The sequence below is a fragment of the Mobula hypostoma genome, chromosome 10 (genome assembly GCF_963921235.1).
Source record: "Mobula hypostoma chromosome 10, sMobHyp1.1, whole genome shotgun sequence".
Taxonomy (NCBI): Eukaryota; Metazoa; Chordata; class Chondrichthyes; order Myliobatiformes; family Myliobatidae; genus Mobula; species Mobula hypostoma.
The window spans coordinates 80,334,115-80,348,860 of NC_086106.1; the positions used below are offsets into that span (position 1 = coordinate 80,334,115).

Below are 14,746 nucleotides of genomic sequence, written 5' to 3' on the forward strand. Positions count from 1 at the left end.
CTGTGGAATTTCTCACTTTTGCTTATCAAGAGTCTGTCTCTAACTTAAAAACATTCAAATATTCTGCTTCCATCAACCTTTGAGGAAGAGATTTCTAAAGACTTAACATATTACAGTTCCACCTTCAATACTATAACTCCAAGCAAACACATCACCAAACTCCTAGACCTTTCGGATCAACTGAATCTTTAACCTCCTGACCAACAGACTGCAATCAGTAAGGGTAGGCAGCAAAACTCTGCCACCATTATTCTCAACAGTGGTGCTCCATAACCCTGTGTCCTCAGTCTCCGATACATTCAACACTGTATGGCTAGATAATGCTTTAACAAGTTTGCAATAGTGGGCTGAATCTTAAATAATTAAATAATGTTGAGTTGGAGTATAGTAATGAGACAAAGAGCCTAGTGATATGATAACAAGTTCTCCCTCAATGTCAGCAAATCAAGAGTTTGTAACTGACTTCAAAAAGAGGGTCAGTACGCATGATCCTGCTTGCATCCAACATTTCTGAGGTCAGGAAGTGGAGAGCTTCAAGTTCCTAGAGTGAAGATCACAATAACCTGTCATGGTTTTACATATAAATGCTATGGCCAAGAAAGCTCACAAGCACTACTTTCCCAGGAGACGAAAGAAATCTGGCATTTCCTCTTTGACCCTCAACATTTTTTATCCATGTACTGTCGAAAGCATCCTATCTGAATGCCTCATGGCTTGGCATGTCAACCGTTCTGCCTGTGACAAGAAAGTGGCGCTTGTTGTGGACACAGTTCAGCCCATCATGGAAACCACCCTCTTCTTCATGGACTCTATCTGCACTTCTTGCTGCCTCAGTAAAGCAGCCAACATAATGAAAGACCCTACCTAACCAGAACATTCTTTATTCTACTCCCTTCCATCATGCAGAAGATACAAAAGCCCTAAAACATGTATCACCAGGGTCAAAGACAGCTTCTATTTATGATTAGATGGCCTCTTGACCTCACAATTTAATGATGTATGACTTTACACCTTATTATCAGCCTACACTGCACTTACTCAGTAACTCCACACTGCAACAATTTATTCTGCAGTCTGTTATTGTTTTCCCTTATACTACTTAAATGCAGTGTTGTGAGAAACGACCTGTATGGACTGAACACATACTACATCGAATGAGTAATGAGGTATAGGATCCAAGAAGACCTTGCTTTGTGGATCCAGAATTGTCTTGACCACAGAAGGCAAAGGGCTGTGGTGGATGGTTCATAATCTGCATGAAAGATGGTGACCAGTGGTATTCCACAGGGATCTGTTCTGGGACCCCTCCTCTTTGTGATTTTTATAAATGACCTGGTGAGGAAGTAGCAGAGTGTGTTAGTAAGTTTGCTGATGATACAAAAGTTGGGGGTGTTGTGGATAGTCTGGAGGGTTGTCAGAGGTTACAGTGGGACAGTAATAGGATGCAGAACTGGGCTGGGAAGTGGCAGATAGAGATCAACCCAGATTAGTGGGTTTTAAGATACTTGGAAGTAGGTACAAGGGAAATGTCAGAGGTGAGATTTTCACAGAGAGTGGTGGGTGTGTGAAATGCACTGCTAGTGAAGGTGGTACAGGTGGATACTATAGGATTTTTAAAGAGAATCCTAGATAGGTTCTTGGAGCTTAGAAAAATAGAGGGCTATGAGGTAGAGAAATTCTAGGCAACTTGGAGAATAGGTTACATGGTCGACACAACATTGTGGGCCAAAGGCCCTGTAATGTGCTGTAGATTTTGGTACATGGAACTTAGAAAAATAGAGGGCTATGGGTAACCTGAGGTAATTTCTAAAGTAGGTACATGTTTGGCACAGCATTGTGGGCCGAAGGGCCTATATTGTGCTGTTTTCTATGATTCTTTATGTTCTATGTTCTAATACAGGCTTTTTGGCCCAAGATGTTATGACAACCTTTTAACCTATTCCAAGATCAATTTACTTCTTCCGTCCCACACAGCCCTCCAATTTATTTTCATCCACATGCCCATCTAAGGTTCTCTCAAAACTCGCTAAAGCATCTGCCTCTACTATCAGCCCCCCGAATCAAGTGTATGATCCTTATTCTTAGATTTGCTCACAAAAGGAAACAGAACATTCACCCTGCAAAGACATCATAGTATCTTGCATGCTTCAAACCCTCTCTTTCCCTTTTAAACTTCAGTAGACAACAAGCTTTGCCCTTTTCTCCTCAGACATCTTGAAGTTCCAGGTATTGTTTCATAAACCTTCACTGAACTGCTTCTAATGCATTTAGAACATGTCTTCAATATATGAGGCTATTTTCAATCAGTGTTATGAATGACAATAACACCCATTGCTCACTGTTTGAAAAAAACTTCGTTTTTCCAGTTTTTTGTACCGAAGTGGCAACAAATGCACTAAAATGTTTTACACTTTTCCCAGTATATTCTATCTAGTCACTTATTATACTTGTCCACCTCCTCCTAAAACCTCTGTACTCTTCATACTCACAAACACACATATAGGGCTTTAATATATAGGACTTGAGAAATGCTTCCACAATCATCTTGTTAACAGTAATAGTGGAGATGTTTCTATTAGTGAGAATCAGAATCAAGTTTAATATCACTGGTATATGCCATGAAATATGTTGTTTTGTGGCAGCAGTACACTGCAACACATAATCTTTAAAAACTATAAATTAGAATAAGAAATACACTGGATTCTGGTTAATTGGTCCATCGGTTAATCGGGGCAACCACTTATTTGGGACAACTCTTAAAGAACAAAAGTGAATTGAGAAAATAGCCAGAATTTCCTTTGTTTATTTGGGACACTATGCCCCTTAACTGGGACAGGAGACTGTAGCTGAACAGTTTCTAACTAGTGTCAGTTGCATGAACTTGTGTGGCCTTTGGACACTACACCATGCTTAGAGCAAATTGTTTTTTTATTAGGGTCATTTGCATATTCAAAGTTTAAAAAAAAGTGATTTTTGTTCCTAATAATTGATGAGAAATAAGCAGTAAGACCCTTTAGAATTGTTTTGCCCACTGTGGCTTCAAGCATTCAAGCTCAGAGATGCCAGACACAGCCAGGGCTGAAAATGAAACGATGTCACAACTTCAAGTTAAAAACTACAAAGAATTTGAAAGTATTAATAAACATCTTAAATGTTACAATGAAAATGAAGACTTAAAGGATACAATCGTCGAAAGCTTTGTATGAAGACAGCCCATTACCTGTGCTAGGTGTCTGTGCTAATTTTGCTCATTTACAATCAAAAGAACATGGCAGTGTGTTGGTTGACCATCATATCAGAAGATGCAAGTGAAACCTGTGTGGGGGAATTTTTAATGTGGAAAAGCTGATGCACTTGGACACTTTCACTCTCTCAATCTTGGAATTTCAGATCCAGTGGTATAAGAAGCCATCACAAACTGGAATCTTCCTTGGTTACGGTGGATAACCATGACTTCTGTGCGTAATCATGCCGTCTTTCTCCTCAAAATGTTGCAGAACTGCCTTCTTGGCCAGTGGATCTCACTGTTGATCTCATCCGTCCAGTTTGCTGGAGCTGACTTCACATGCTAGGACAGGGATGTCCCTGTTTCACCGGGGTATGATGTCACTGGCTACCCTCACCTGATTTAGCCCTCCTGTCGAATCAGTGTACCCAGGTGTGGCTGTTGTCACATGCAATCAGCTGCTTGGAGCCACAAGTGAGAGCTGAGTTTCTGGTGGGGACCAAAGGTGAGTAAGTTGCCCAAAAATTGACACAAGTCCCTTCACCAGAGGTGCTAGCCCTCCCTGGCCACCTTATGCATAGCAACGCACATTGGATGAATTCCTCCATTGCTAACTATTGGGAACTAATATATAGTTTTATAGTTCTGTAGTAGCATTGGCAGTGCTCTAATTTGTTCTGTATTTCATTTAAGTACATAATTTGTTACTCAGTTAAACAGTAATTCGTCTTTTTTTTAATACCATTAACTATTTCCATGAAACTTTGGCTAATTAGGCCCTGATTTATTTATTTATTTAGTGAAACCGTGCAGAGTAGGCCCTTCCGGCCTTTCGAGCCAGGCCACCCTAGCAGCCCTCTGACAAACCCAATTAACCCTAATCTGATCATGGGACAAATTATAATGAAAAATTAACCTACCTGGTAGGCCTTTGGATTGTGGGAGGAAACCGGAGCACCCAGGGAAAAGCCATGCATTCCATGGGGAGATGGCCCTGTAACTGAACTCTGAACTCCAATTCCCCTAGCTGTGATAGACATTAGCACGATGTTATGCCACCATGCACCCATGAGCCCAATTAACTAGAATCCACTGCATATAAAAAATTAATTTAAATTAAAAAGAGAGCAAGCAAAAGAAAAAAAAAACCTGAGGAATTGTACATGGGTTCATTGTTCATTCAGAAATCTGATGGCTGTTCCTGAAATGTTGAGTGTGTGCTTTCAGGCTCCTGCACCTCCTTTCTGATGGTAGCAATGAGGGTGATGGGGTGGGGTGGGGTCGGGGTCCTTGATGATGGATGATGCCTTTTTGGGGCATCATCTTTTGAAGGTGTCCTGGATGCTGGGGAGGTTTTTTGCACACAATGGAGCTGGCTGAGTTTGCAACTTTCTGCAGCTTTTTTTGATACTGTGCAGTGGTCCTTCCATACCCGAAGGTGATGTAACCACTTAGAATGCTCTCCACAGTACATCCATAAAATTTTGAAAATGTCTTTGGTGACATCTAAAGTCTCCTCAAACTCCTGAAATATAGCCACCGACATGCTTTCTTTGTAATCACAACAATATGCTGGGCTCTGATAGACCTTCAGAGATGTTAACACCCAGGAACTTAAAACTCCTCACCTTCAAGTCAAGGAGCAGGACGAATAAACCTTCCCAAAGGTGAACAAAATTTCCTTACCAAATCAGCAAGTTCACTGCTGAAAAAAGGGCTGAGGTTTCCATTTACTCAAATCTTTCTCATACACCCATCTATAGTAAAAGATCTTAAGCCACATTTGCCCACTCCTTGGAATTTCAAACCAATTTTGAATTAAACATAATTTCCAACATATTCAAAATAGATCCATATTTATATGAAATAATGGAGAAAGTCCTTCATAGTCATTAAAACTATTTAAACTTATTAACAGAAAATTTTGCATCTCACCATGCAACCTCTGCACAATTTTAGCATAGGCAATTATTTGTAACATTTTAGAGTATAAATATCTTGAAAATGGACAAAGTTTTTTGAGTGTTAACTGTAAAAGTTATCGACATAAATATAATTACTAAAAAGATATCAGGAGAGTACTGTGAATTAACAGAATTAATAAAAGTAAAGTGCTCTTGTCCCCTTTTCAGCTCTGATCAAGAATATTTTTTATCATACAAAAAGCATACCTGACATAAGTGGCTGTCCAGTCATTCCCATTGGTCCCATTCCCAAGTTGTTCATGGCCGTTGCCCAAGCTGTAGGGTTTGATAATGACATCCTTTGAGGACTGGAGTCTAAGGCTAGGTTTTTGTAACACTCTGCTTAAAATGAAGAACAAAAAAAATGCTGCAAATTCAGAGTATGATTACAAGTTAATGTAGATTTTGACCAATAAATACTTTCTCGTTCTTTACTCAAGTACATATTCTTTGAACTAAGTTTCAAAGTTCCTCAGGTCAATTTCCCCTGTATACTTCTCACCTCATCAATAAAAGCCCAGGGTCGTTCAATTGCAACTGACATCAGTGAATTTCCAAACTGAATAACTTTAGCTTATATGCATCCACTGGGAAAAATATATTTTTAAATCCTTTTTGGTGAGAACCAACATAATTATTTGACACTTGCTTAGGTTTGAATAAAAAAGTTGGTCCATCAGATTTAACAAAATAAAGGCTTTTCTTTTAAATGTGGAGATCTCTGCACAGCAATACCAAGCAGACTCCAAGTACCAAACTTCTGTGAATGTGTAAAATTACTTAGCAAGTGAAAATAATTATGCCAGAATCTGTTGGCCTGTGGAACTACACATTCTTTTGCAGTTTTGCATGCAGCAACACCCTCATAGATGCTTAGGTATTCATAGAAATTATTTTTAAACATCTGTGCTTTATTTCAACTTGACGAAGTGGCAAAAGACAGCACAGATCTTAAAAAGCGTACAGAAAGCATATCCTGCTCAATTCCTGATGTGCAGAGGTACAGCAAAATGTGTCAAAAAGGTAGCAAATCCTCCAAAAGCAATGTATGAAAAGAAACTGGAAAAGGAAATCTAAGCAAGTGCAGAAAAGTTGTATTGACTACATTAGGAATACTGGACAACCAGAGGAGCATTAAACACAAAATATCGATAATTATATAAATGAGATTAAATAAAACAGAGACACATTCAATGATTAATCATGTTAATATTCATATTTCAGGAAGAAAATAGTATCCAGGGAAATATTATTGTATCTAATCAAAGTTATTGGAGAGGATAAGAAAGTAATTAAACTAATGAACCTTGTTTCTGGGATGAGAGGCTTGACTTAATTCAAAGGGCTAAAGAAATTAAATCTATATTCTCTAGGTGTTAAAAATCTCATTAAAAGATCTCAGAAGATCCTGTGAGGGCATGATAAGATACTGAAGATGTTGAGATGCTTCTGTTAGTGATAGGTTCTCAATCAAAATGATAAATTACACAATGAGGACATGGTTATTTAAAACTGGAGTGCACAGTATTTACTCCATGCACGTTGCAAATCTCCTGATTTCTCTTTCCATGAGGGTTGTGGAGGTTAGGATTTTGTGGGTATTTAGAGAAGAAGTATATAAATTTTGCAGGAACAAAGAGAGATAAGGCCAGGGTAGGCTGGCCATGATCATTTTGAACAATAGGGCAGGCCCAAAGTAGCCAAGTAGCCCAAACTGGTTTCTACTGAATAGTCCCTTAGAATGATAAGATCAATTCTTGACCTCACAATCTATCTTCTTATGGCCTTGCACGTTTTTGTCTGTCCACGCTGCACATTCTCTGAATCTATAGCATTTTATTCTGGATTCAGTTTTTATTTTCCCTTGTACTAGCACAATGCATTGTTGCAATAAAATGATCCGTATGGATGGCATGCAAAACAAAGATTTTCACTGTACCTTGGTACGTGCAAAAGTATAAACTAATTTACCAATAAACTCATTTATTTACTGATGTTCTTATATTTTAAATAGTGTCATATTTTCAAGAATAAGAAAGTAATAAAGGAATTTGGTGAAAACATTGCATTTGAAATATTGTATCATTTCTTAATGCATGCATTACTAAATGACAATAAGAGGACTGCGTGTCTTCATAATCTAAAAAATGCTCTCATTTCAATCTTTTAAAAATTCTCTCAATTTATAACAGTTCCTACATATTATAAAGCTCTGAAAGTCTCACTGCTATTTATAGTTTGAAAGGAAACCAAGATAAATTAGTCCATAGTTTGAGGCCAGGAAAATACTCAAGTTCAGCGTTAAGGTCAGGGAAGAGAAATCTTGAAAACATCTAATTATTATAGATAGCCAGCAAAATGTGATTGGATTTTGAAAACCAAAATAATTGAAAAAATCTGCAAAGAATGTCTGTGGATGGTACGTATAGACATCCAGGTAGTTCTGAAGATCACCAGGGAAAGTTCGATGAAGTGGTAGACCATGGAACTAAAAACAATTTAATCATCTCACTAGGAAATTGGCTGTTTAGGAGGAGACAATAAGTACTCATATTTCCAGCATGTGCTGAGGGTTGTCCTGCAAAGATCTATGCACAGGCATAGCCTTTTGCCATATTCATAATCTACTTTGACAGTGAAGGTGAATGCTATTTATCTAGGGTTGATAACTATGCACATGGGCTCACTAAATTACGAAGAGATATTAAAAATTTAAGTGCCCTGGAAAATTTGTGGTAAACAGAGTTCAAGGTGGACAAGGAATAAAATTGCAGGGAGAACTCAGTGGGTTAGGCAGCATTTGATGCAAAGGCATGGTCATGTTCATGTGAAGATCCTGTATCAGAAGGGAGTAGAGGGAAGATAGCCAGTATAAAATAGTAAGAGGGACAGGGTGGGACAGAGACCGGTAGGTGATTAAGTGGAACTAGCTTAGCTGAAGATGATGGGACTGACAGGGCAAGGTGTGGGCGTGGGGGGAGTGAGAGTGTTGAAACAAGAGGCTGCTCGGTTATCATTAGAAACAGATACGGAGGGGTTGGAGTGAAAATTAGGCAAGTTGAACCAGGGAGGGGGAAGAGACAGCAAATGTGAACTAAGAGAGAATAAAACTAGGCACTGGATGAATAGGTATGTGGGTAATGGGCAGATGGAAGTATCTAGGCAAATGTGGTGGGGAGTGAAGTGGGTGATGGTAGAGGTGAACAAAAGTGTTGGACAGGAACATGGGGAATGTGGGTTACATTAAATTGGAAAATGCAACATTCATAGCTTTGGGTTCTAGGCTACCAAGGTAGAACATGAGGAATTATCCCTCTAGTTTGAGCATGACCTCTTTGAGAAGAACAAGTATATTTAGGTAGACAAGTCTGAGGTTAGTACAGAGTATGAAATGGTGTAATACTGGAAACTGAAGATGTTCATTGCCACAAGAAAGCAGCATCCATCATCAAGGGACATCCAGGCCATGCTCTCTTCTAGCTGCTACCATCAAGAAGGAGGTACAAGAGCTTTAGCTCCCATACCATCAGGTTCAGGGACACCTATTATGCTTCACCTATCAAGCTCCTGAACCAGTGTGAACATCTTCACTCACTACAACACTGAATTGTTCACAGAACACAACCTATGGACTCACTTTCAAGGATCCTCCAACTCGTGTTCTCAGTATTATTTATTTACTTATTTATTATTATTAGTTTATTTTTGCATTTATAGTTTGTCTTCTTTTGCACATTGGTTGCTTGTCAGTCTTTGATTGGGTGTAGGTTTTCATTGATTCTATCGTATTTCTTTGTTACATTGTAAATGCCTGCAAGAAAATAAATCTTAGGGTATTATTTGGTGATATATATATACTTTGATAACAAATTTCCTTTGAACTTTCAAATTGACTTGAATTACACATACATACATGGATTAAAGTGTGAAATTCAGGCTCAGAAAACAAAGAAGATAATTGCTTTTATACCAAATGAGCTGGGAAACAAGGAAGTAGATGTCTTATCCAGTTCGACAAAGCCTTAGTTAGACATCACCCAGACAACAGTTCTAAGGAAGAGTACATTGGCTTTGGAGGAAGCACATATACTAAAATGATACATGACGTCCAAGGAGGAGAGAATAGACAGATTAGGGTTGTACCCCCAAACTTTAGATGAAGGAATTAATTGAAATTACTGTAGGATGAAGCAGAGAGCAAGAAACAATTCCCATTGTTGGCAAGTTTACAACAAAGAGACATGGATTTTTTTTAAGTGACTATAAAATCTAAGTGACAGCAAATATTACACCACTGATCTTAATTCTTAGTCACATCTTATGCCCAATTAAATGCAAGAAGAAAGGAATATGACTAGAAAAATATTAAAATATCTGTACAGTAATGGTCCTTTGTCAGGCCATTTCTATATTATCACAGCAAACAGAAATTTTAGTCAGTCGCCATCCTTTTAAAAACTAGGTTCATGTTAATATAAATATCCAATAGACTTTCTGGAAAAGATATCAAATCTACTGCAACCTAGTTTGATAGGAATAACCATAACTGAACCACCACATTGTAATATTCTCAAGTGACTGAATGATGTTCTATCAAAATTTTTGAATTTTTTTGAATATTGAGTCAGAAAAAGTGAGCTTGGATGCTTAGCTATGCACTATAAATTGTAACTTATTACACATTCAGCTAATAGTTCAGCTAACTTTCTTTATACTACAGAAAGTATAAAGGGCAACTAAGGAGAAGAGTGAAAAGGTTATATCTGCTCATTTCTCTAATGGAATAGTAAAGGCTGCGAATACCACAGTGGTTATTCTGAAGGCACCTCTCATCTACTTTGTCCATACCTGCTTTGAAATTCAGTTCAGATGCATGTTGGTTCCCATTAAAGATTTGTCAACTGTTGTTTGCTGAAACTTGTACTCGACTGCGACTTTGCTACATTATTTATCAACGAGCCTTTCTATTGTGACAATATTTGATTCAGATATATATGATAAGGTTGTCAAGTTAACAATTTAGTTGATCTATATCACTGCTGAATCTTCTCAGGTTTCTGGTTTGTTGCCATTGCTGTATCACAATCACCTTTCTGTACTAAGCACAGTGCAGGAAAAAAAGTTGATGAGAGAAAAAAAATCAGATTTTATAACATGGCTTGACATTTGAATAGCCAGGTATAACTCAAAACAATTTGTTCTGTCTTAAAGTCTCAATTTTTTTCAGAGGAAAAAGAAAACTGAATCCACAAAAGTATAGAAAAAGTGGGAGATTCTACAAGGGACTGATTCAGAACAGATATAGCAGCTCTAACTTGGGTATCCATGAGATGTCTTGGAGGATCAGAAACAACAAAATTATACTTGAGCATAATCTGCAGAGTCATGGCTTGGCAATATTCTTCACTCTGACATCATCATCAAACAATAGGACCAACAATTTGATGAAGGGCAAACATACGATAAATAAAAAATGAGGTGTAAAAGCAACATTGCAGAGCTGATCACCAGAAGTAAGCTAAAGACATATTTCCATTTGCAGTCCTTGGTTTAGATTTTGGGTATTTTATTAAGAATTCCTCAAATTGAATGATTGGAAATACTCTATTTGGGAGTTCTGTCAATGTACTAGCAAACTGCTAATGTCTCTTAGGCTACGTCCACACTACGCCGGGTAATTTTGAAAACGCCGGTTTCGAGTAAAAACGACAGGCGTCCACACTAAGCATTTTTCAAAATATCTCTGTCCACATTAGACGGATATTTGGGCGAATCTCCTCCTACTGGGCATGCGCAGGACACACAGAAAACAAGCGAAGAGGAAACGGTATACTTGGTGCATGCTTGTCCAGTTATGGAGTAGAAAAAGTTAAAAGGAATTGCTCTTGGCTCTAATGCAGGAGGACTTAAAACTAAAAAAAAACAAATACTGGAGCGTATGGAGGCAACTGACATTATGACATTATGTTCATGGACAGTATGATCCGGCTGACGACAAACATTGAAAAACTGACTAACTCTGTTGCATTAATAAAGTACCTTGTTAAATGTATAAAAACATGTCTGCATCAGTGTTATCTTGTATTTCCATACAATGTTACATTAGGCTATTACACATCTATTGTCAGAGAAGTACAGTACTTGCATAAATAGGTAAACCATCTTGGTTCTCGATCCTCCAAAATATTCCGCATGGAATTTAAACTGGAGGTGGCGGAGGGTGTTTTCTGTCCTTACCTTCATACAAGCAAGGAGAGAAAACAGGACAAAGTGAGTATACTTATTTATTCAGTAAGCTATGGGTCAAAGTATTTGGTGAGTTCATTTCTAACTCTTCTGGCTTCAGTCCTGTTGCCGTCTGTCCTGAAACCGTTAGGTTCTGCGAAGCGCAGAATCAAATATCACTGTGATGATTGTATGCTCTAGTATCAACTGCTTGGTGACAATAAAGTAATAATAATAATAATAATAATAATAAAACAATGAAATGCCGTGCTGCCACCATCTGTTGCGGCATGTCACGACAGCGGTTTTAAAAAGCTCCGTTTACCCCGTACACACTGCAACGGATATTAGGCGTTTTCAGATTTATTCACTCTGGAGACTGTTTCTGAAAATCTCCGTTTTCGGGGGATGAAAATACCATTTTAGTGTGGACAGAGGGTCAAAACGAAGAGAAAAAGCTTAGTTTTCAAAATTATCCAGCATATTGTGGACGTAGCCTAAGTAACTTGGAACAGATTATACACCTGTGAAGAGATCACTAAAATGGCAGATAAAGGGATTCTTCTGAATATTTATGTGAATAGACTTCCAGGAGAAACTCTACAAAGTTCTGTAAACGAGTACCATAAAAAATGAAAGTTCAAGTTTATACAAAACAACCCTGTGTAAATTGGGTGCTCATAAATAAATCCAATAAGTTTCCACCCCTTGTTTTATCTTCATACACTTGGCACAATATGTAGTGCTATTCCGCTGCTGTCAATTAAAGTACAGTATTATCAATACTCATTTTTAATTGATCGACGTTTCCTTTTATACCAAAATACAGCAAACCACAAGAAGATGATAGTGGAATTAGATTCTGGCCTCAGTACTTTGCATTGCAGCAGATGAGGCTTATAATTTGCAAAGCACTAGGTTACTTTTGCTAATTGAATTCAAGATGGTATTTGTCTCATTAATGCTTAATACTTCAGCAGCAGCATTATAACTTATAATGTGTGGAAGTTGGTACCACACATTAAGATAGCTCAAACCATTTTAATGCTAAGGAAATAGAAATATAATGTTTCAGGTCAAAAGTCTGCATCAAAGTTTTAATCCAACATTGTTTCATACAGCATACGGAAGGAAAGTTCACATTCTACTTTAACTGGCTTGAGCATCATGCAAAAAACTGTCAATCTTAGAACCTCACAAATGTAAATAAAATTTCAAATGAATCCTTAAGTTCACCTTAGCTAAGAGTGTTTTAAAATTATCAACTTCTTTTAGTGCAAGGAAATTCAATGGTCTGTTGTGTATCTAGTTCATTAGAAGCAGCAGTCCATTACATGCTCACAACAAAAGATTAGGGAAACGTGAGCAGCTTGGGCTGTCGTAAAGATTGTCATTTCAACCCCTGCAGTGAACACCATTTGGTTCCTGATTGTTTTGGTGATACACAGAGTGATTGATTTTTTGATAGAATATACCTGCACTTAGTACACAGAAAAAACATTAGTGTAGCTGTGGATTTGTAATCTGGCACACCAGAATTATAACTCTTGTCCAGTTGTCTTTCAAATAAAAAAAGAACAAAAACTGTGGTGCTCACTTAAATATTTTTACCCAGCAGTACTTCAAATTAGCATAATCTTAATGTGCTAGGCATCTCTCTCTTTTCATCAAGATCAGCAAATGGTTATAAAATAACAAGAAATATAAATACAATGTTTTTTCATGTATTAATTACTAAAATTATCAATTTGCAATATGACAAAGGGTCATTATCCATTTAAAATCTCAAAAACAATGCCATGTAATCTGTTGCACTGACAAAATTCTTACTTTGTACATATAGCCATAATAACAATATAGGAATCATTCTCACAGAGTGGTGTGTCTACTTAAGGTCTGAGTAGAAAATAGAAAGGAAAGGTATGTCGCATCCGGAGTTTCTCTGGTTAGTGGACGATTTCCCTCCATGCCTCTGTGACGTAGTGGGGAACCGCGTATGAGGCAAGTTACAGCAGTGGTTTGCCACTGCCTTCTGCTGGGTGAGTTTCCAAAGAGATCACCAGCTCGTAACCCAGCACGGATGGAAAGCATGCAGGGGAGCCAGCTGGATTCGAACTCGGGACCTTTCGTCCCGAAGTCCGACGCTGATGCCACTACGAAAATACATGATTTAAATAGAACTTTTAATGTGGAGTTGAACTGCACCCACCAAATCCCATATCAGAAATGACTTACATGGTAGCAATCACTCAAGGTAAAAGGTTGTTGTTTCAAGTCTGCTTCAGAGTCTTGAGGACAAGTGTCTGGGCTGACACTCAGAATCATAAAACAGTACAGCAACGAAAACAGGCCATTCAGCCCAATCCATCTATGCTAACAATTGGGCACCCTTCTTGTTCTTACCAGATTTCCTAGAACCTGGTCTGTGCATAAATTATCAAAGTGCTCATCTAGACATTTAAATCAGTAACCTACCTTCAATTCCTCAATGCATTCTAGCTACATACTATTATCTGGGTGTAGAAGTTCCCCTCATTTAAATCTCTCCCTTTTACCCTAAATTATATCCTCTGTATTTATCTACCTCTGATATGGGAAAGCATTTCCTGTAGTCTATCCCACCAATCATTGTGTCATCCATGAACTTATTGATCACATCTCCCATCCAAGTCACTCAAATATATTTCAAATAGCAAAGGTCCTAGCACTGATCCTTGAGATAAGATTAACCAGGGGTATCCAATTGCAAAAACAACCTTATATCATCACTCTCTGGCTCCTATTGGGAAGCTAATTTGCCAACAGCCTTGGATCCCATGGGCATTAAATGTTTTAAACAAGTCTCCCTTGTCATACCTTGTCAAGGGTCTTACTAATATCCATGTAAATTGCATCTACTACCCCAACCTCATTGATCATATTGTTATTTCTTCAAAGGACTCAGTCAAATCAGGCTGCTTAGCAAGATAAGAGCCCATACAATTACAGGGAAGTTACTAGCATAGGTGGAGCATTGTCTGATCGGCAGAGAACAGAGAATGGGTATACAGGGATCCTATTCTGGCTGGCTGCCGGTTACCAGTGGAGTTCCAGAGGGGTTGGCGTTGGGACTGCTGCTTTTTACGATGTATGTCAATGATTCGGACTATGGGATTAATGGATTTGTGGCTAAATTTGCCGATGATACTAAGATAGGTGGAGGAGCGGGTAGTGTTGAGGAAACAGAGGGCCTGCAGAGAGACTTAGATAGTTTAGGTGAATGGGCAAAGAAGTGGCAAATGAAATACAATGTTGGAAAGTGTATGGTCCTGCACTTTGGTGGAAGAAATAA

General features: G+C 38.1%; 1 protein-coding gene across 10 annotated transcripts in view; it reads right to left on the minus strand.

Annotated features, from left to right (window-relative positions):
* Nucleotides 1-14,746, minus strand: part of LOC134352982 (ecto-NOX disulfide-thiol exchanger 2-like) — a 265,715-nt gene that overhangs the window by 84,524 nt on the left and 166,445 nt on the right. For 6 of the 10 annotated variants that reach the window (XM_063060704.1, XM_063060701.1, XM_063060711.1 and 3 more), the window contains one exon: nt 5,398-5,532. In XM_063060704.1, the coding sequence (XP_062916774.1) occupies nt 5,398-5,532 (135 nt within the window). The remainder of the gene's footprint in view (nt 1-5,397; nt 5,533-14,746) is intronic. The other 4 variants (XM_063060703.1, XM_063060708.1, XM_063060709.1 and 1 more) reach the window with 2 other exon arrangements.